The sequence below is a fragment of the Pleurodeles waltl genome, chromosome 4_1 (genome assembly GCF_031143425.1).
Source record: "Pleurodeles waltl isolate 20211129_DDA chromosome 4_1, aPleWal1.hap1.20221129, whole genome shotgun sequence".
Classification (NCBI taxonomy): Eukaryota; Metazoa; Chordata; class Amphibia; order Caudata; family Salamandridae; genus Pleurodeles; species Pleurodeles waltl.
This window is the reverse complement of record NC_090442.1, coordinates 771608748-771632506: the sequence shown is the minus strand read 5'-3', so window position 1 is coordinate 771632506 and position 23759 is coordinate 771608748. Positions and strand designations below refer to the sequence as shown.

Sequence of the window (23759 nt, the reverse complement as noted above, 5' to 3'; positions counted from 1 at the left end):
TCTCTACAAGATATATCGTTACCAAAGGTAAGTAACTTGTACATCTGCTAGATACTTCCAGTTGCAGATTCCTCACCTTTGAATAGATACCCGAGCAACACCATACCCAGTGGTGGGTTTCGAACCCAGATCAAACCAAGAAGTCCTGCAGGACCGAACGACCAAAGTAGCCGTTCCTTCAGACCTGATTGTCCAGGCAGTAGTGTTTGGTAAAAGTTTGCAGAGATGCCCACGTCGCTGCCTGACAGATGTCCAGGACTGGAATTCCCCGTGCTAGCGCTGTGGTAGCAGCAGTAGCTCTGGTGGAGTGAGCATGAAAACTTTCTGGAGGTTGCTTTTTAGCCAGAGCATAGCACATTTTGATGCATAAGAGTACCCATTGTGAAATGGTCCTCTCCTTTGCACTGCCTTCCCCTTCTTTGCACCCACATATCCCAAAAAGAGTTGGTCATCCACCTGGAAGTGTTTGGTACAATCAAGATAGAACGCCAACGCTCATTTTGGGTCCAGGCGGTGGAGTCTCCCCTCTTCTTCATGAGAGGGATGTGGGGGTGCATAAAAGGTAGGCAAGGTGAAAGACTGTCCGACATGGAAGGGTGTCACTACTTTAGGTAAAAAAAGAAGCCCTTGTGCGAAGCACCACCTTGTCAGGATGTATGGCCAGAAGGTGGCTTAGATGACAGAGCCTCACTTACTCAGCGGGCACAAGTAATGGCAACTAAAAAGACAGTGTTAATAGTTAAGAGCCTTAAAGGGCAGTTGTGAAGCGGATCAAACGGGGTACACATAAGGTATGTTAATACCAGATTTAGATCCCATTGGGGCATGATAAGTGGGATAGGATGAAAGAGATTTGTTAAATGTTTGAGAAACCTCCCAACTATGGGAGATTTAAATAAGGGTGGCTGATTTGGTAACCTCAACAAGTCTAACCAAGGTTCTCCCCACTGAAGGAAAAAACCTTGCGCCACCTCCGGGTGGAGACGCCATTCGTGATCGACCACGCATCGCCGGCTGAGTTTGCCTGCTCTAGCATTCAAGAAGCCCACCAGGTGTTGAACCACCGGGGAAATGCCTTGATGTTCCAGCCAAGTCCAGAGGTGAAGAGCCTCTTGACAAAGGGTCCACGACCCCACTCCGCCTTGTTTGTTGCAATACCACAATGTGGTGGTGTTGTCTGTGAACACCTGCACTGCTTTCCCCTTGAGAGAGGGAAGGAATGCTTTCAATGCTAGTCGAATCACTCAGAGCTCTAGATGATTGATATGGAGCCCGGTCTCCGCCAGAGACCAGAGGCCTCTGATCTACGCCTCTCCCATGTAGCTGCCCCATCCCAGGAGTGACACATCGGTCACAACTGTAAGATCTGGTTGGGGAAAGGAGAGGGATCTGCCCTTGACCGAATCCTGATTTGTTAACCACTACTGCAGGTCTCTCGCAGTTCCTTCCAAAATCGAAACCTTGCTGGAGAGATTCCCCTGATGCTGCACCCACTGGAACTTCAGGTCTCACTGCAGAGCCTGCATATGCCACTTGAGATTTTGAACCAGCAGGATGCAGGAGGCCGTGAGGCCCAGCAGCCTCAGTCATTCTCACCAAAATCCAGGACAGAGGCTGAAACTTCGGTGTCATAGCCCGAATATCCTGGACTCACTTTTCGGGAGGTTATGCCCGAAACTGCACTGTATCCAGAACAGCTCCGATGAAAGGGAGCGTCTGAGAAGGAGTCAGGTGTGACTTAGGCACGTTGGTAGTGAACCCCACCGAATGCAAAAGGTTTGCTGTAGTCTGGAGGTGGGAGACGACTGTCTGGGGTGAGTTCGCCTTCAACAGCCAATCGTCAAGGTAGGGGAAAACTGGGCCCCCTAAGCTGCGCAGATGACCTGCCATCACTACCATCACTTAAAACACCTGAGGGACACTGGTAAGGCCAAAGGGGAGCACGGTAAACTGAAAGTGCTCGTGACCTACCATGAATCGTAAGTAACGTCTGTGGGCCGGCAAGACGGGAATGTGGAAGTATGCGTCTTGAAAGTCCAACACTACCATCCAGTCTCCAGGATCCAGGGCAGATAGGACCTGAGCCAATGTCAACATTTTGAACTTCTCCTTTTTGAGGAAGAGGTTAAGGGACTGAAGATCTAATATAGGCTGAAGACCTTTGTCCTTTTTCAGCATCAGAAAGTATCGGGAATAGCAATCACGACCTACTTCTGGCAACGGAACCCTCTCTATAGCTCCTTTGGCCAAAAGGGCTTGGACTTCCTCACGGGGAAGCTCCATATGATCCTCTGATATCCCTTGCATGAAGGTGGCATGGCTGGAGGAGTTGTCTCGAAGGGAAGGGAGTAGCCCCTTCCGACAATTTGGAGGACCCACCTGTCCGAGGTAATGGATTGCCGTTGGGGCAGGTGATAGCGAATCCTGCCGCCAGCTGGTTCCTGGTGTACCCGCGGACTAGAAAGGTTTGAAGGCTGAGGAGGGGGAGGGGGTGGGGTTGGACTGGACGACCTGCTGGCTCCCTGTTCCCCAGAGGCGTGGGATCCCGCGGCCGCGCAGGGGCTGTACAGCATGTGCAGGTCGATGGCCAGTGGGGAAAGGATGCGGTTGGGTGCCCCTTAGTAGCCAAGAAAGGGGCGAAAGGTGGACTGCTGGAGTCTAGGAGTGGGCGTAAGGCCAAGGGACCGGGCCATGGCTCGGGAATCCTTAAAGCGCTCGAGTGCCGAGTTCACCTTTTCTCCGAAGAGACGTGTGACATCATCAAAGGGCATGTCCATCAAGGATTGCTGGACATCCCCTGAAAAGCCAGATGTTCTCAGCCAGACGTGGCGCCTCAATGCCATCGTCGATGCAACAGATCTGCCCAGAGAGTTGGTCGTATCCATTCCACAAAGAATCATGAACCTTGCTGCATCCCTCCCCATCTGTTACAGCTTGGGAAAGGATAGTCTGGGCCTCCTCTAGAACTCTAGGGAGCACTTGCGCGACCGTATCCCAGAGTGTATGGGAATAGCGGCCCAAAAGGCATGCGGTGTTCACAGACCGCAGCGCTAGACTGTTGGAAGTAAACAGCTTCTTCCCCAAATTATCCAGTCTTTTTTATTCCCTATCCGCGGGTGCGGCAGGGAATGCGCCAGATGAAGAAGAAGCCTGGATGACAAGGCTCTCAGGCTTGGGGTGTTGGGTGAGGAATTTCGGATCTGAAGGTGCAGGCCGATGGCGGGCAATCGTCCTAATCACAGGAGGACCCCCTTTGCTGGGTCTGGACCAAGTACCCAAAAGGACATCTGTCAGTGCTTCATTAAAGGGAAGAAGGGGCTCAGAAGAGGAAGACCCCGGCTGAAGCCCGTTGTTTAGGATATTCGGCTTAACCTCTACAGAAGATAGCTCGAGGTCTAAGACCTCAGCCGCCCTTCTCACCATCATGGAATAAGAGGCACCCTCCTCCGTAGCCACGGTAGGAGGAGAGAGCATACCAATGTCTAGACCATTGGCATCCAGGCACCAAAAACACGTGTGGTGCGGATCTGTCACCGACACAGTTCGGTAACAGGAGTGGCAGGGCTTGAATCCAGTCTTGCAGGACATTCCTCGACGCATTCACAAACTCATCAAAACAGTTCAACAGAAGGGTCGAAGTAGTCAAAAAATGACTGAGGTAGCTCTCTCTGGATCTGCGCGTAGGCTGGCGCAGAAAGAAAAGAACAGATGTCAGCGCACCGGGGTGGCACCTATATACGATTGCGACGTCATCACGGCGAACTCAACACCAACAACACCCGCGGAGTCGCTCGCGACCAGTACTGGACATCTGTCAGGCAGCGACGTGGGCGTTTCTGCAAACGTTTACCCAACACTACTGCCTGGACAATCAGGTCTGAAGGGACGACTACTTTGGCCGTTCGGTCCTACAGGACTTCTTGTTTTGATCTGGGTTCGCAACCCACCACTGGGGATGGTATTGCTTGTGTATCTATTCAAAGGTGAGGACTCTGCAACTGAAAGTCTCTATCAGATGTCCAAGTTACTTACCTTCGGTAACGATATATCTGGTAGAGACATATTCTAGTTGCAGATTCCTTACCTACCTGCCCATCCTCCCCGCACTGCAAACTGATTTCTAGGGACCGGAACTTCCCCTTTAGGGCCCTAGTTTTGGTGCACCACTCAGTGTTTTTCATGGCTCCGAGCTACTGGCGTGAAAAGAAACTGACGTCAGCATGCCGGGGTGGCGCCTATATACGATCACAACATCATCACGGCGAACTCAACGCCAACAACGCTCGCAGAGTCGACCGATGCTACCTGACGGCGCGCAGAGGTACTGCTCGAAAGAAAATCTCCAGGTCCAGTCTAACACCTGGGGCAATTCAAAGGTGAGAAATCTGCAACTAGAAGTCTCTATCAGATAAACTGCTTACAGATCATTGTGTTGTAATGTGCCTCCCATCTCACCTATTGATCCAAAGAAGTGGATAGAGTAGTTTCTAATGTCTCACTAAGCATTACATGCTACGAATACCACATTACATGCTACTAATTTAAGGTAGAGTCTGTATGCTGATGCATTGTCGGTTTCAGCATGTGATCAGGAGTAATGCTCAAAACTAAAACTCAATTCCTGAAGTAAACAAATTGCAATATTCTGAATCCAAAGGGAAGCACTGCAAATATATTAAAAAAAAATATATATCTGAATTTTAACAGTCCTTGGTCTTTCTAAAAAAAAGCCTTCACAATCTTCTTTTCATTCATCCAGACAAATCAAATAACCATTGTTAAGTTCTAAAAATATTGTATTTTATCCTACAATTTTGTTGTTTTCTTTATAAAAATGTCTTACAATAATAGAGTTAGTCCAACCAAAGCATTTCACTCTCCGGTAGGACTTTATCACAGTTGTAAAAATGCATGCAAATATGATATTTACAATTAACACCAACATAATCTAAAACCCAAACTTGAATCTACAACAAAACTCATGAAAGTGGATATCACAGAATTATATAGAGGAAACATCAATCAAATTTCATATATATCGTAAATTTCTAGCAAAGGTATATAATCACCTCTGGAAAATAAATATTCTGCCTGAGCAACATATTGTAAGGAAATGCCTTCCTTCGCCTGGTTACCCCCTGACTTTTTGCCTTTTGTTGATGCCAGATGTAAGGAAATGCCTCCTTGGCATGGTTACCCCCTAACTTTTTGCCTTTGCTGATGCTAAATTATGATTTGAAAGTGTGCTGGGACCCTGCTAACCAGGCCCCAGCACCAGTGTTCTTTCCCTAAACTGTACCTTTGTCTCCACAATTGGCACAACCCTGGCACTCAGTAAAGTCTCTTGTAACAGGTACCCCTGGTACTAAGGGCCCTGATGCCAGGGGAAGGTCTCTAAGGCCTGCAGCATGTCTTATGCCACCCTACGGACCCCTCACTCAGCACATGCACACTGCCTCTCAGCTTGTGTGTGATTGTGGGGAGAAAATGACTAAGTCGACATGGCACTCCCCTCAGAGTGCCATGCCAACTTCACACTGCCTGTGGCATAGGTGAGTTACCCCTCTAGCAGGCCTTACAGCCCTAAGGATGGGTGCACTATGCCACTACAGTGTCTAAGCAAAACCTTAGACATTGTAAGTGCAGGGTAGTCGTAAGAGTATATGGTCTCGGAGTTTGTCAAACACGAACCCCACATTTCCATAATGGCTACACTGAAAACTGGCAAGTTTGGTATCAAACTTCTCAGCACAATAAATGCACACTGGTGCCAGTGTGCAATTTATTGTAACATACACCGAAAGGGCATCTCAGAGATGCCCCGTGAATACCAGTCTGACTCCTAGTGCTAGGCTGACCAGTTTCTGCCAGCCTGCCACAACCAGACGAGTTTCTGGCCACATGGGTTGAGTGCCTTTGGCACTCTCTGGCCAGGAACAAAGCCTGTACTGAGTGGAGGTGCTTCTCACCTCCCAGTGCAGGAATTGTAACACCTGGCGATGAGCCTCAAAGGCTCATGTCTTTTGTTACAGCACCCCAGGGCATCCCAGCTAGTGGAGATGCCCGCCCCTCCAGCCACTGCCCCCACTTTTGGTGGCACGGCAGGAGAGGATAATGAGAAAAACAAGGAGCCGCCACCCACCAGTCAGGACAGCCCCTGAGGTACCCTGAGCTGAGGTGACTCCCGCCTTTAGAAATCCTCCATTTTGAGATTGGGGAAATTCCCCCAATAGGAATAGGGATGTGCCCCCCTCCCCTCAAGGAGGAGGCACAAAGAGGGTGTAGCCACCCTCCAGGACAGAAGCCATTAGCTACTGCCCCCAGACCTAAACACACCCCTAACTTTAGTATTTAGGGGCGACCCTGAACCCAGGAAATCAGATCCCTGCAAACCTACAAGAAGAAGAAGGACTGCTGACCTGAAAGCCCTGCAGAGACGACGGAGATGACAACTGACTTGGCCCCAGCCCTACTGGCCTGCCTCCAGACTCCAAGAACCTGCACAGCGATGCATCCGACAGGGATCAGCGGCCTCTGAGGACTCGGAGGAATGCCTTGAAACCGAAGGGCCAATAAACTCCAGAGAACAGCGGCACTGTTCAAAAACAGCAACAACTTTGCAACTTTTTAGAAACTTTTAAAGAACTCTCTCTTCCCGCCAGAAGCGTGAGACTTCTCACTCTGCACCTGACGCCCCCGGTTCGAGCTCCAGAGAACTAACACCACAGAGAGGACTCCCAGGCGACTGCGACAATGTGAGTAACCTGAGTCGACCTGCTTGCGTCCCACAGTGACGCCTGCAGAAAGGATCCAGAGGCTGCCCCTGACCGCGAATGCCTGGTAACAAGGAACCCAATGCCTGGACCAAGCACTGCACCTGCAGCCCCCAGGACCGTGAGGAACCACCCACGAGTGCAGAAGTGACCAGCAGGTGGCCCTCATCCTATCCTATCCTAGTCGGTGGCTGGCCCGAGAAGCCCCCCTGTGCCCTGCATGCATCGCCTAAGTGACCCCCAGGTCCCTCCATTGCTTCCTATGGCAAACCCGAAGCCTACTTTGCACACTGCTACGGGCTGCCCCTGTGCCGCTGAGGGTGTGTTTTGTGTGCCTGTTTGTCCCCCCTCCTCAGTGCTCTACAAAACCCCCCTGGTCAGCTCCCCCGAGGACGCAGTTACTTACCTGCCAGCAGACAGGAACCTGAGCACCCCTGTTCTCCGTAGGCACCTATGTGTTTTAGGCCCTCCTTTGACCTCTGCATCTAACCGGTCCTGTGTTGCTGGTGCGGTGACTTTGGGGTTGCCTTGAACCCCCAACGGTGGGCTGCCTATGCCCAGGAGACTGACTGTGTACGTGCTTTCCTTACCTGCAAAACCTAACCAAACTTACCTCCCCCAGGAACTGTTGATTTTTGCAGTGTCCACTTTTAAAATAGCTTATTTCCATTTTAACCGAAATTGTGTGTACTACTGTTTTAAATCAAAGTTCCTTACTTACCTGTGTGAAGTGCCTTGCATTTTATGTACTTACCTCAAATCTTGAATCTTGTGGTTCTAAAATAAATTAAGAAAATATATTTTTCTATATAAAAACTATTGGCCTGGAGTTAAGTCTTTGAGTGTGTCTCCCTCATGTATTTCCTGTGTGTGTACAACAAATGCTGATTGGTGCCGGGAGGCTTGTCAAGGGGCAGGAGCCCTTTAAACTGAATTCGCGCTCCCGCCGTCGCGGGACGCGCTGATTGGTGCCGGGAGGCTTGTCAAGGGGCAGGAGCCCTTTAAACTGAATTCGCGCTCCCGCCGTCGCGGGACGCGCTGATTGGTGCCGGGAGGCTTGTCAAGGGGCAGGAGCCCTTTAAACTGAATTCGCGCTCCCGCCGTCGCGGGACGCGCGCGGGTGGCGCCCGGGCGAAGCCCGGGCTAAGTGCGGGCCCGTCCTTGCCAGGAAAAGGCAGGGCAGGGCCACCCCTCTGACATCTACCCAAAGACGTGGTCCATACAGCAAACTTGTCTATGGCTGCCTGAAGGAGACTCCAAGTTCCTCTGCTCGGTGCGTGGGTAGTACTTCCACAGAGCCCCAGGCCCCACCAAGCACGTGAAAAACTATTATCCCAAACCGGATACTTGCAGGTGTATCCACGTACTCAGCTGAATTTATCTCAGTTCATCATATAACTGCTTATTGAATTCCGTTTCTTGGAGGGTGGAAGGAGGCGGCACCATTCTTCTTCCCCCAAGGGCAGGAGCCCATAATCCATTACCCGCTCTACGCCTGTCTGTGCCCGATAAGTGGTTGGGCCAGGCTTTATATATATACGTTTGGGCGTCTTACTGTGGTCTTGTCTTTGGGAATTGTTAACAGCAGGGTCTGAGAAGCTTATTAATCACACTATAGTGTCAGTGGCTGGGTCCCAAAGGCCTACACACCCCTATAAGCCGGGGGCCCACTAAAGGCCCCTGATTTAAAGAATAATGGGCCGTCGACGTGGGGGTGGGTTGGAAGGTAAACAGCACTCTAACAGAACCTTAGATGGTTTTCTGCAAAAGGCTGTTGGGGAACTTGAAAAAGAAATAGAGTTAGTGCTGCGACGCTTAGCTGCCCCCCCCTTCTTCAAATAACAGCCTAGTTCATGTTAGCTCAGCCCCACAGCCCTCCCCGCGACCAGAATTACAGTCTGTACTGACTACCCCTTTCCCTTCCCCCTCCAAAAATTCCCAGGAGGATCAGGACGAAACCCCAATTGTAATTACCACCCGTGCTGCACCTATTCCGCTGGCCCAGAGTCCCCCAAACGAAGGCCCCCTCACCTTAGCAGATTCCAATACCAAAGGAAAAAGGAAACGAAGGGAACCCGCTTTTAAAAACAAACGATCTAGGACTTTGAGCCCCTCTAACATGGCCCAATCTTTTAATAAGGATACGGTATCAATCCCCTTACACAACACAAACGAGTGTCATACAAATGAGTACACCAGGGATTTCATAAGAGATGAGCTTTCCAAACTTTTTCTTCCAATTTTAACCCGCCTCCAATCGATTGAGGACAAATTGGAAAGCCTTATCAATAGTCAGCCACCCAAAATTGCTCCATCCGTAGAAATTCAATCCCATCCCCTTGCCAACCATGACCCCATCACTGCCAACAGACCTACTGGCCAAATAGCAAAAATCCCTTTTTCCTCTTTAAACCAAGATTGGTCCAGCTCCGTCAAAACAGCTAGTATTTTAATGAATAAGCCCCATATGGTTCCAGTTCCCCTTTTAAAAGGAACCGCCACATGGAATAACCCTGTAACTAATCCGGAAGATGGCAACCCCACTTGGGATCACCGGCTTACAGAACACCAGAAGAGCGACAAGTCCAGGGGCCTGTCAGATCCAAAAGTGCTCCATTTGCCACCAGAATCATGTCATTATGTACTCATTATATCGAATGTTCCTGAACTCAAACCTCATTCCACTGAATCTTTTACCGAACTTAAAAACAAGGTTATTCATTGGTTGCATGTGAACGCAGGGTTTGCTTTTTCCATGACACCCTCAATACTGATGGTGAGAAGGGTAGGGTGGGTGGGTTCCCTAGCGAAGATCGGTTCAGGGGACTGCATAGTTATCAACTTTAATTCTCCAGACCTTGTCCAACGGCTCTTTATAAACGCTAATAGACCTTATCCTATAACTGGAAAAGCCTCCCTTTGCAGGTTACAAGTCTTTTATCCACCTCCCACGCCAGCTTGGAGTAGACAACTGCCAACGTTATACGGGGCTCCCCCGGCTACTCACACACAGTCTATCCCTCTACTTGGCCCCAGATGCCCTTCGTCATCTCTCTCTGAGACAGACTGACTAGGAGATGACCTTTCGGAAGTGGCTCCGAGCAATGGTGAGGCTGAGGACATTCACCCTACTGCCCTCAGCATCTCTAACTCTGTTGCCCCTTCGACCTTGGCAGATCCTGTTAACCAGGGACCACCCACAAGCACCACGAGCCAAGCCAGCGAGGAATGTATTCCGTACCTGTCAATTGTTCCACACATTCTGGGGTCCACCCGCATGTCCAACCTACCTAATTCATATATAGCTGGGGTCACATCCAGCGCGGTTCACATGGCACATAGCGAGAAAGCCACTGGTCCTAATATACCCGAGGGAATTAGTATGGTTCCTAGCAGTTCCTCCCCCTGTAGGAAATATCCTCAGAATAAAGCAGGGTCCATAAAAACAGAGGATCTCGATAAGGTACTCAGCTGGAATATAGCAGGGTTGGAAAGCAAATTACAAAGTCCAGGATGGGGCAGTCTTATTGATGATCACCTGATCTGCCTCTTCCAAGAAACGTGGGCATTAGAACCCAAATATAGACTAGGCTTTAAAAGCTATTGGGTTCCAGCACGCAAGTCCTCTTCTGGGAGACCATCGGGAGGGCTGCTTGCGTGGATCCACACTTCTCTTAGGTGCAAGATAGAAGAAATAGATACGGGTTGCCCTGACTTGCAAGTCCTATTAATAATGATTTCTGAAGAGAGACCGTTACTTTTAATTAATATCTATAACAGGAATGTGAGCTCCCACACCGATTCTGATGTCCTGTCCATTTTGGACAGTTTTCTTAAAAACAATCCTTCCTTCTTTGTTTTGATTGGAGGGGATTTTAATGTCACTTTTGAACCTAATCCTCTAGTCCAAGGAATATGTAAAGAAGAGGATGCCCATTGGGGCATCCCTCAGCTAGTCTCCAACAAAAGACCAAGGCTGAATAAATCTGCGCGCTTACTGGCCGACATCACACTAGCCCATGGCCTCCGAGCCTGCAATGGTCGCTCACGCTCGGATGTAAATCTACAAGCTACCTTTAGGCGCGGAGGGCTCAGCAGTCGTATCGATTATATACTTCTTGACATCCGACTGTGGAGCCACATGTTTGATATGAGGGTTCAAAAGCAAATTGAGAGTGATCATGACCCGTTGATTTTATCAACCAGAGGACTTTTTCCTTCGTTTACTGTGCCCTACTCCAAGAGCCATGCCTCCCAGCTGGCTCTAACAAATAACAGACGCAACCTAAAATGGGAATCTGTTAATTCTTCCCCTAATCACCTGGCATCCATTTACAACCTGCTTGCCAACCAGATGGAGTGTATGATCCGCCTAAATGAGAACGGGGAGGGTGACAGAGTCTTAGCAGCCCACACTGACTTGTTCCAATCTTTAAAGCATCTTTTCACAAAAAAGTTTCTCAATAAATCTAACAAAAAGCACTGCGCTCCTTGGTTTGACAACTGTTGCAGAGAAGCCCAACTGTCTCTCCTGGAAGCAATAAAAGATGGCCATGTTGGGCTGTTAAGAACAGCCAGAAAAGTTTATAAGAAGGAATGTTCTAAGGCACGCAGAAGTTGGGAAGAGGCCAGATGGGTTATTATTTTGGAGACTGCCAAATCTAATGACACATCTAGGTTCTGGAAACTAATAACTGATGACTGTAGCAACTCCCCTGCCGCACCTGGCTCATCAATCCTCTCAGCATCATGGGTAGAGCACTTTGGGCAACTATATGAAGGGCCTTCTGAAACATCTTTGTGGGCCCCTGATGCCCCAATAAACCATGAGACTACCCCGATCACATTCTCTCTAACCGAAACAAGAGCAGCAATAGACTCATTGAAATGGGGAAAAGCCCCTGGCCCAGACAAGATCCCAGGCGATCTATACAAATCAAGACCAGATATATGGGCACCATATCTCAACCTTATCTGCAATGCTATTGCAGCAGGGGCCCCCGCTCCTCCCACTTGGAAAGGGGCCGAAATAGTACCCATTTTAAAAAAAGGAAATCCGAACATCCCTGCCAATTATCGTCCGATTAGTCTCCTTGATAACGCCCAAAAAATCTATGCAAAGCATCTTTTGCTCCATCTTGAGGAATGGATTATGGAGTCCGAAGCTCTTTCTGACCTACAAGCAGGCTTTAGACCTGCAGTGAGTACAATTGACCAAGCCCTAAGATTCATGTCAATAAAATGGAAGAATGTTGACCTGGGGAGGGGTAATCTCTATGTGGTCTTCATAGATCTCAGAGCCGCATTTGATTTGATCCCCCGGAACCTGCTGTGGTCAACATTATCAAACATGGGAGTGCCATCTGGTCTCCTGAAACTCATTGCTCAACTGCATGAAAATACTTTCGCTCAAATTAGATGTGGCCAGGGGGGTGAGTTGACTGACCCCGTAGTTATTAAAAAAGGAGTTAGACAGGGATGTGTTCTGGCACCCACTCTTTTTTTGCTATATATCAATAATTGCATCCACTACTTAGAGAACTGTATAAATGATTCACCTAAATTGGTTGGGAAAAAAATCCTGTGTCTGCTATATGCAGATGACACAATTTTGATATCTAAATCGCCAATGGGAATCCAAAACCTGATCAACCAATTCTGTGTTTTTTGTAGTGACTATGGTCTGGATGTAAACATTAAGAAAACAAAACTCATGATATATAGTACCTCCAAGAAACGCTTGTGCGTTAGCATAGAAATGAACTTGATTCCACTGGAGAAAGTAGAAGAGTTCGACTACTTGGGTTTCAGACTATCGACCACAGGCAAATGGATGGCAGCCATTGACAAAGGGGCTCTCATTATAAGCCAGAGAGGTGGGGCCCTTGTCCGTAGATCGAGAAAGGCTCCGAGTCCCCCCTTGAACATACTTGCAGAGATCTACAATGTCCAAATCAGAGCAGCGGCCCTCTATGGAGCGGAACTTTGGGGGTCCCACAAAAACCTTGATACTCTGCAAACCAAGGAAAACCATTTCCTTAGACAGATTGCCCGGCTAGGTATGGGCTCACCAATGACCCCTCTAAGGCTTGACCTAGGTCTAAACAGTATCAAAACCACAGCAGACCTAAGGCCTCTCTCCTATTGGATCCGCTTATGGAAATCTGTTGAACTCGAACCATATAGGTTGGCTATAAGAGAGCTCATAGCCACCCCCCAGGCACTGGAGAAAATCCCATGGCTGAAGGAAATGAAATCTGCCTGGGTCAAAATTGGTTTTCCTTCCTACTGGAACTATCCGGATCAAATCCCCGATAATGCAAAGAAACTTGTCACAAAAAGATATTGGGAGAAAGTTAACGAAGACTCCTTGCACCAAAAAGGGGCGGGCAGGCTAACAATGGAATTTCTCCAATTCAAGCACGAGCCCTGGCCTGAGAACTTCTCGAACCTTCCCATGCCTCCGTACGCCCGTGCTTTATATCTCCAACTTAGATATGGTACACTGCCTATTAATGGTTTTACGGCTCACTGGTCATCTAACATCGCTTCAAATGATAGATGTATCTCTTGCCAAAATTGTAAAGAAACAATAGAGCATATACTATTTTTCTGCCCTCTGTATAAAAGTCCCAGAGGGAGGTGGATCATTCCCCTCTGCAAAAATATGTCATTACATGATAGAGCAAACGCCACCAGAATCTGTACATACGACTCATCCTCCGTGGTAGCTATTACAGTTACCAAATTTTTAGCGGAGGCCTGGTACATCCGGCGTAGGCTTATTGTTTCAAAGGGCATGTGAGCCATCCTGTCATTAGTCGACAGAAGGAGTCTCAACTGTTCTTTTTTTGCCTCTATATGAGGATTGACAAGGGCCAGTTCTTACGGGGAAACAATTGCACACATTGGTTTGTCAGACAGAATTTTATATTTTATCTTTTATCTTTTTATTCTTAATATTTTAGCCATGTCTTATTTATTGTACTTTTTATCTATAATCAAATACTTAGTCCTGTTGATCTTATTGTTATACTGTCCTGATTATTACTGTTTTTTTTTTATTGTTATCTTGTTTTTTTTAACAAATACTATTTTATCATGTATGATTGTTATCTTTGTTACTCAAAATGGCCTAGATCTCAAGACCGAATGAACTCAGTAAATACAACAAATGCTTAACACTACCCTCTTATAAGCCTACTACTCGACCACACTACCACAAAATAAAGCCTTAATATTATCTAATTTTGCCACTATCAACCTCTAAGGGGAACCCTTGGACTCTGTGCACACTATCTCTTACTTCGAGATAGTATATACAGAGCCAACTTCCTACACATATCATATAATAGAAGACCATATAATTTTCAACATAATATGTTAGTAGTGAATGTGGTAAAGACAGGGATACACCTAGAGACAAAAAATATTCACACCTAAGTTTTACAAATTTTACACATCACAACTTATTTCAAAACATCGCTTACACAAGTTTTCAGACTAAAGTCAAAAAATATATCTCATCCTTATAAAACTTCTTGCATTGGAAATCATGATTGGTGTACCCATATCCAGAATCAAAAAGATCACGCTATAATCCATCATTCAAACCTATCATGTTGTAAGATCTTCATTGTATCATCATTGTGAAAAATCAGGAAAAAAGTCACAATCTTTTCCAAATGGGCATTATATATCAGTATTTTTTCCCAACATTGCTCATATTTGGTTATTGCATGATGACGTATCACAAAAAGGGTATTGTATTAGAGATCATAAATACTCAGTGCCCTTTTCCCTTAGACCGACATTCTAATCCTTATCCAATAAAGTCATATTATATAATATATATTCACTAAGTAAACTAAAGGATACAGGGACGTTATAGTTAGGTTGATGTTTTACCCATACAAAACCATAGAAATTCAGTAGTTAAAGTTATACTTATGTTAAGGGACTGTAACTTGTGACCTAAAGGTCATTAGCGGCACAAGTTCTATTTTCTTCAGATAAATATAACTATAACTTCTGAATTTCTGTGTTTTGTGTGGGTAAAACGTCAACCTTTGGTTTTCTTATTGAGTTTTTTTAACGCAAAGTTATAAATAATTATCATACGTTAATACAACAACTGGGGGTTGGCCGCAGGGTCAGGCCTGCGACCAACCCCTTCCCATGCTGCGCCCGGCCTTTGGCCGTGCACGACGGGGGGGGGGGGTGTTCATGTATAAATGGGTGGGTTTTTTGTTTTTTTAAGTCTGCTTTGAATCCTTGGCTCCATCATGGATTTACACTGGGAATCACACTGAGCCCTGCAGTGGATATGTGGTTTGGCCAGAAAAAAAATGGACAATTTTTGCCCAACCCTTCCAAGTGTCCTCTGGGGTTAGGATACCTGTATCCTAACCTCTAATGATTTTTTTTCTCATTTTCCCCTTCCCAAGTAAGAAAGAAAATGGCAACTGCAACTTTCTTGCCAGGTTGCGACCAGTCAATCAGAACCTTGTTTTTTCCCAGGTCCTTAGATATCTATGTTTTTCCATTAATAACTCAAAAACTACTGAATGGATTTACATCAAATTACAAAAAGCACATTTTTAGGACCAAGGTTTAGATTTCTGCCAAATTCAGTGTAAATCCGTCCAGCGGTTCAGGCTGCAGTCTGGTCTAAAATCCGTATGGGAAATTGCATGGGGGTTAAACATGTATTATTTTTTAAACCCCCCCACACCCCCCTTGATGAATCAACCCAAAACTTTCCAGGCAGCAGCTGAAGTGAGTTGTACACTACTTTTGAAAATTTCATCAATATCTGTCAAACAGCTCCAAAGTTATTGGCAAAACAAAAAAGGCTTCATCTATGGGAATTAGTTCTCAACTATAACTACCTATTGGCTATCGCCAGTAGGTTTTATTTATATATATATATAACATTGGACTTCAAATATGTGTCCCTCATGTACAAACATACCACACACAAATTAAGACATCATATATTAATATATTAACATTCCATAAAACAACATGATGAGCTATCACAAAACGGGGATTGCATTAGTGATCATAAATACTAAGTCACCTTTCCCCATGATCGACGCTCCCACCCTTATTCTATTGATATATATATATATATTATACATACACACAACATACACAAATTAAGCCAACAGTTGCATTACCTAAAGCAAATATTGTGTAGCTAACCATTAGTCTTAACTCCCTATTCACTGCAAAACCAAATAAGCATATTACGGATATCATGCACAAGCATATACCTGTATTTAGGCAGTCAACAATCACAGCAGCATCGAACCTACTGTTCAAACCGGCAGCATGTCACCGTTATGGAATGTTTGCCAGTATTTTAATATCCGCCCTGCCCTTCGATTGGCTACTCCCCCTCATCTCCTTACCACGTCTAAGCTCTTGTTAGGCCTCTACCATTTTGGAATATCGATCATTTCTTAGATTGCTTTCACCAAATCGCAAAGAAAGTAATTTACAAATTCCTTTTTCATCAACCCAAAGTAAATTCCTCACCAAATGTCAATTAATTTGTTGCACAAATACCTGTAACCCACGTTCTGTACTACTTTCTCAGTGATCAAACAATATCAATAGCACAAACATTTCTAATAATGATAGATTGTCAGGATAGTTTGCCAATAATCCTCCCATGCAAATTGATAACCGATTTAAACAAATCAAACTCAAGATTCCTACTCCAATCATAGCATCAGATTAAAAGGAGAGGAGTTTATGCTTCCCTACTCGCCTTGAGCCATATCATAACCTACCTAAACAACGGCCTCTATTTTGTAATGCCCCAAACTAGTGTGTCATTCATAATTCAACATACCTAACCATGTTTGTTCAAACAATATCTAGCATACACAGAAACAGAAGGCCAACAGTTCTCCACAAATTGAACTGCAAATTCCTACACCCGTCATGATATTAGACAAGGAGGAGTGGCGATTACCCTTCCATATCATTTTGCGCTATGCTTTAACTTCATCACAAAAGTGGCCGCCATATTGTAATGAATCAAACTGACGGGTCGTGCATATCACAAGTTTGGCGTGAACCGACTAAAGTTTTTGTTAAACAATATTTGCCATACTATTCTGTACAGGAACAGAAAAAAGAAATACCCATAACATATCAAATCCATTTTATATCAATCAGAAAAGCAATAAACATCTTCTACTATCTCAATAACAATGTTGACAACAGTATCCCAAATTTTAAAAATCAAATTAGACTCATTCAAATGATTTGCATACAAATGTAAAAGCCAGTGAGGTTGATTGTCCATTCGTTACCACTTTACATAACGCTAGAAGACAGCTCTCATCTTAATATCCTAGTACAGTTACTGATCAAGATTGAACTCATAAATCAGTTGAAGCACCACAGACAGTTGAAATTCAGATTTAATGTACTACATTTGGAGTGCTTCCCTTCATATTGTATACTTTTTGCTTATTTGTACTAATAAGGAGTTTTATGGCAGTGGAGCCGTAAAGGGATAGGCAGTATGTGCTGTGACACCCTGAAGTGATTTACACCGGTGCGGTGATAACCATTACTGCCAAAAACTATTTTACGTATTCTGAATCCAACACTAGATGGCAGCATAGTTGAAAGCTCATTATCTGCAGCATGACATGCCACGAAAAGTTGATTTACAGTTAAGTTATTTTTCCGTCCTCATCGAGAGACTTTGATTGTCATACATTCTATGCAAATCAGTGTCTTTTATTGGGACTCAAGTAATCACTCTCCAAGCAAATGCTGTTCAGAGAATTATACCTCACTCTAGTGTCTCTGTCAGGGTTGATCCTTCTCCTTTCAATACCTTTTATTATGCATGCCTCTCTCTTCTTAGATTATTTATTGATTCTTGTTATTGTGCTTTTAACAATAAATCATGTCACAGTCTTGCAGCTCTTCAGCTTCCTTACACCTCCTTTCCGGCAACTCCCTTTCCCATCTCTTCCCCCAGTTTTATTGCAGGTTCTAAGCCCACCTTTGTATTTTGTTATTCAGTGTTCTTTCCATTTTTTTGGCAGGTGTCAAAAACTCTGTTGATGTCATCCAACATGTCTCATCATCGTCGGTCTCTTGGTGTTTACCTTCAAGAAACTGGTGTGGGCTCCACACTAAACCTGAGCCTGGACAGTGACACCAGTGCCAGCTCAACACCAGCGAGCGGAAAGCAAGCAGGCCGCAGAAGTACAAACACACTCTACAATCAGTTTCAGATGTCTGAGAGTGAGAACAGGTAAAAATGAACATAGGGCGTTCCACAAAATGGACCATGCACATTCACTTGTAAATGCAAACATATATTTTAGGTACATAGACTTAGTGCAGTATCGTGGTAAAATAATTTGTATTGCACGCTCTTGGATAAAACAAATACCCAGTGACGTCCAGCTATGATGGCTGCAGTGTGCGGCTTGCAACAGAGCTCCATAATACCTGGGGGCCTGTTCACATCCTCCTCACACCCTCGCAGAGTGTCCAGAGAAGAGCAGCCTGGCAAGCATAGTGCTGCGAAACAAATGTGTGTAGTTTGAACTCGGAGTGGCTTAATTGAGAGGATTGCAAACACAAAAATCCAAAGAGTGAGCAACATCTGTGTGATGCCAGACATGGTGGCTGCTGTGCAGAGAATCTTAGATGAAGTGACTGTGCTAGGCTGCGCGCTCCCCGGCGATCCTCCCAATCCGTTTTAGGAGGTGTGGGAGAGCCAACATGCCCAGCACCACTCAAAGGAGGTAAGGGGCAGGGGCTCGGCCATGAACATCTTGCAGGAATTAAACATGGCACTTGTCTGCATCAGAAGCACTATGTAGCTGCACTTGCCTGGAATGGTCAGTTTTCTAGACTCTCTGGAACTAAGGATTTAGTTGCAGTGCCAGCCTCAATAAGACAACCAGTTGTACTTCAACCTTTACACAACCCTCTGCACAATACCTGAGCAAGATGTGTTCTAAGTTATGATCAATCACAAGAGTTGTTACAGGGAAAATCAGTCAACCCCTTTCCGTTAAGGAATAAAACGCTTAACACATGCACACAAAGGATGCATTTTAAATAATTATTTTAAAACTAAAACCATATCAAATGTACACAATATCAATTGTAACCACATTGTAACCAAATGATTGTATATTTGCGACGCTTCGACCCGTACACCTGGTTGTTAGATTCCATACATCTAACCTGGTCTTCTCCAGGCCTGGAGCTTTAGGAATAATTGCAAGTGCAGATACTCATAACGTGATTCACTGGCACGGATGTGAAGGAAACTAATGAATGGAAGTTGTCTGCACATCTACCTACATTCCGTGTGAAGGCAGCCTTTTGGAGGTTTCTTATCCACATTATTATTTATCACGCTTACACTCACTGTTACTAGGGTGTTTCATATTTCTGCCTTGAAGAAGGCCCAGTTAGATGTATGGAATATATCATGTAATTTTACTGGTCAAAACGTCAACAGTCTACAATAATTTGCCTAATGGGATTGACTATTTTTAATTGTATATTTTACACTCGCTCTCACATTGCATGGGCACTGCACATATTGTCACTAAAATATCGAGCACCTTGTTTAAGTCATACTGTATATAAAATGATGTTAACTATTATAGACAATATCGATTGCCTCTATAGAGATATACAACCACTATAAGTGTTAATTTCTTCAAGTTAGTAGTATACTTATGTGAGGATTATTTTATAGTCTCCATCAATTGTTTAAGATACAAAATTATTGTATTTGACAGAATCATCGTTGTATGTAATGCACTGTTAACTCAACGAATGAATGAAGGCTAAGTGCCTTTCGTTCCAGTAACCTTTTATAGGAACCAGAGATATGAACCTGTGCGGCCTGTCCCAGTGCCACCTAGGGTGAAGTTTCCCCTCTGCCCTTCACTTTCTGTGTTAGGTTTTTATAACATAATTTCATTGTTGTTAAGAACTCTTGGTGAACCCAACTGACCAATGTAGCCTGGTCCCCTATCAATTATTTTCATTCAGATTGGGTTCTTTGAATATCCGCAAAAGTGAGGTACGTAGTGTAATTAGATGATACCAGGTCACACCAGGGATAACAGCACTGGTTGTGCCACACTGTGTGCCAGTGCTGTGCCAATTGTGGAAACAATGGTACATTTTTAGTGAATGAACACTGGTACTGGGGCCTAGTTAGCAGGGTCCCAGCACACTTCTTAGTCAAGTCAGCATCACTATCAGGCAAAAAGTGGGGGGTAACTGCAACAGGGAGCCATTTTCCTACACATAGTCTTTATGGTCCTTTAGTCTAATATGAATCACGTTTAAGACAAGCAAGTGTGTGAGTGAGAGTGGCTGGACTGTCAGTTATTTCAGTCGAAAACACATACCACGTTCCTTGTAAATTGCACAATTCATTCTGACATGCTCACACATGTACTAACCAAAGTCATACAGACTGGCTCTTGTGCATGTGTGTCCTAATCAGATGTGTAAGCTAGCTACTAGAATGCTCTTTCATGGGTACCTTTCTTCTTTGACAAGTATTTCAGAGTACATTCAGCAACTTTGTACGTAGTAAAAAAAAAAAAATGATTGACATTTTCTGGTTTCATTGCAGGTCGTATGAGGGAATGCTGTATAAAAAGGGAGCCTTCATGAAGCCATGGAAGCAGCGTTGGTTTGTTCTGGATAAAACCAAGCATCAGGTAAGGTGAAAAAAAAAAACCTTTGTCCCACCACGCAATGGCAAGACACTCCTGAGTTGCTTGGTGAATACTAGGCCATGTCAGACTCAGGAGTGTGGAGGGAGATTTCTCATGTTATGCCAGACTACTGTGATGTACCAGCCTTATTGAGCATTGTCATGCGATACTAGGCTTGTCAGAGAATGACAACTGTCAACACATGCCATATTGTGTAGATGGTGATTGGCACTATTTTTGATTTGCAAGCTAGAGACAGGACGGGCCAGGTGACCCATGGAGTCTCTCTTTGGGTACCAGGCTGCAGAGGTTGGGCACTATTGTCGGATAATGCTATGCTGGATAGATTTGGACAATGTCAGTGAATTCCAGTTTAGCTGTTGGGGTAGAAGTGATGCATTCTTCGCTTAGCTGTGTCTTTCTACCATAGTTAGCTGATGCACAGTCAGCCAGTCTCATTTATGATGTCAGCTTTTGGATGGGCATATGGACCCACGATCTTTATTTTCCACTCTTCTCTTCTAGCTGCGATACTATGACCACCGTACAGACACTGAATGTAAAGGGGTCATTGACCTTGCTGAAGTGGAGTCCATTACGCCGGGCACACAGACCATGGGCTCACCTAAAACAGTGGATGAAAAAGCTTTCTTTGATGTAAGTAGAGCACAGACAAACCTGCTTAGGATTGTGTTACTGGAACAGGGGTGATGGGACTAGGAGCTGTACTTTGCATCTAGCTTTAGAAAGCAGCACATTTTTCCCCAGCTTTCCAGGCTATGTTTTGGCATTTCTGAACTTCGGCATTACCCTTTTCCACTTTTCTGAACGTTTCATCCTGTTCTAGGATCAAACTGTCTAATCCTAGCTCGGGGTTGATTAATTAGATTTTGCATTACCCCAAGGTCTCCAGTTACCTAGGCTGCATTTTTGTTAAAGCAGTTTTCCACAGACAATTGTACCCCACAGCAACAGACACCAGTCTTAGAGACCTGACTGGTATCATACATAATAGAACACAGAATGCTGCCTTGTTTGATCACCATGTGCCTCGGCTTCTTAAAGGAAACATCAGGTTATCTTTTGTAATCAACTTACCTTTTAGGGTTAGTCAAAGGAGCTTACTTTTGCTGCAACTGTCCAGACTTGCTAGTAAGTCCAAAGTTAACTAAGATGTCCTGTCGTTTGGAGATTTCTCATTGCTGTTAAGTATATAGTAGGTTTCTTGGACCCAGACTCTATTAAGGGAATTCTTGCTGAGAAAGAATACTGATCTTCTGGGGAATAAATCAGTTGTTAGATTATTTTGCCAGTCTCCTCATATTTACTCTCCTGTGATGAGATACGTTTTGTAAGCTATGCGTCCGTATTTGGTGACGCGGTCGGCCTCAATAGTTGAATTTCCAAATAGTAAGTGGATTGGGTTGCCCATTGAATTATGATTTGGATTGCGAAGCACACTTGGTTTTGAAGAATTCGGATTATCGATTTTTGTTTGCGAATTGAGATCAGCAATTAAGCTGATGGGTACTCCCATTGAGTCATTGTTGGATTTGTGAAGATAAGTTGTGAAGAACCTGGATTATCGATTTGTGTCTTGGAATAGTAATGTACGATTAAGCCCTGAAGAAGTCGTAAGGGATATAGTTATTCCCCAAGACGAAACACACGTTGGCTGGAAGCATAAATTCTGGTGGATTCCCGACAACTGAATGTTAATCTGATTTGGAATAAATTTTGGACTCATTTATTGATTCTATTGATTTTCTACAGCATCATTTTTATGATTTATGGACTGATATTCTGAATGAATTTTTCATGTTAATTGTTCTTTTAAATTTCTTTGTACAAGAGGGGACCCTCTTTGTGTAATTTATTTTAGTCTAGAGGTAGTTCACCTCGGAGGGTTGGGTGTTTCCCTTGTGAGGTTCCCCATTGCTAACATAGGGTAGATTGACACCTTGAGCGCCAATTTTTTCTCAATTTACACCCTTTTAAATTAGTTACGTTTTGTAAGAGAGCTAAATATAATGTTTAATTTATCTATAATTCAAACATTACTTTAGCGCTATCCACTTTCTATTTGAAATACACACAAAGATATTGGAGGAATGCTTGCAAATAGTCTAAACCACTAGTAATCACCCTGATGCATTTCACCCCACTGTTTCTCACCTACTGTGCCACTATATAGAATTATCATTTTATTTAATGTTTTGAAAAATAACTAGTAAAGATCACATACCTATTTGTAGCAACATTTTCTATTACAAAGTTACATTGTGTAACATACACTTGACAGAAAGACCCACTGTCCTTGTGCCTGTCAGAAAAGAAGAATCAATGACAAAATGTTGGACATTGGCATCAAACTTTACTTTGCAGAATCGTGGAAGTAGTGCTTTAAAAAATCCAAATGTACCACTGTCCCAGAAGGCACAGTAATGTCACCCACTGAGTTAATTTTTCAGCTATCTGAGGCAGGCATCCTTTAATAGAAGTGGACTTTGCTAAGTCTATTTTCATGAACAAAATCTGTGGTTTAATTTTCTGGCTCTGACCGACATCTAATAATGTCAGCCACCAAATTTGTATCTGTATTCTAGTTTGTTTTTATTAAGTACCCTCCAGAGTGGAAAGACATTGTGGACAGTTGAACTTGGAGTTAGTGTGTCTTGCAGATTCTCACACCATTAATGATTTATTAGATGACCTTGAAAACTGTTGCAATATTCAGGCTAACAATGTGAGAGCTGGGAGAAGAGAAGAAAGAAGTGTGTCTGTCTACCATCACAGGATGAGAACCACTAGCAGAGACTTAAAATGCCCAACATGTACCTCTCCCAGAGGATAGCACTGTTCCTGCACCCTTGTATTTGCATTAGACAGTGGTTTCTTGACCACAAGCACCAGCCCTTGTAAGAAGTCCAACAGCCCCTGTAGGAAGACCACCTAGGGGTACATGTCTCTCCAGAGATTGGTTAATACATCAGTATAGGCTTCACACCTGGTATAATTCAAGGAGACAGGTTAGTCCAGCAACATAAATGTTAATCAGATAAGGGATCATTTTGTCCTCAATTTCTTGAAGCCATCCAATTGAAAATCGTTCTTGTTAGCATAAGATGATTTATGGCACGTTAGTGTTGTAACTACAGATTTAAGTCATTTTAGACACCTTGAAACCAAAGCTTCAACCAACACCTCAAGTACTCTGTTACAAAGACTCCTGCAACTCATTATGGAA

The 23759-nt window shown here is 44.5% G+C and overlaps 1 protein-coding gene across 8 annotated transcripts in view; it reads left to right on the top strand.

The window, feature by feature from the left end:
* SBF1 (SET binding factor 1) overlaps positions 1–23759 on the top strand; it is a 1129538-nt gene that overhangs the window by 1059797 nt on the left and 45982 nt on the right. For all 8 annotated transcript variants that reach the window (XM_069229431.1, XM_069229429.1, XM_069229425.1 and 5 more), the window contains 3 exons: positions 17852–18063; positions 20428–20515; positions 21038–21169. In XM_069229431.1, coding sequence (XP_069085532.1) covers positions 17852–18063; positions 20428–20515; positions 21038–21169 — 432 coding nt within the window. The remainder of the gene's footprint in view (positions 1–17851; positions 18064–20427; positions 20516–21037; positions 21170–23759) is intronic.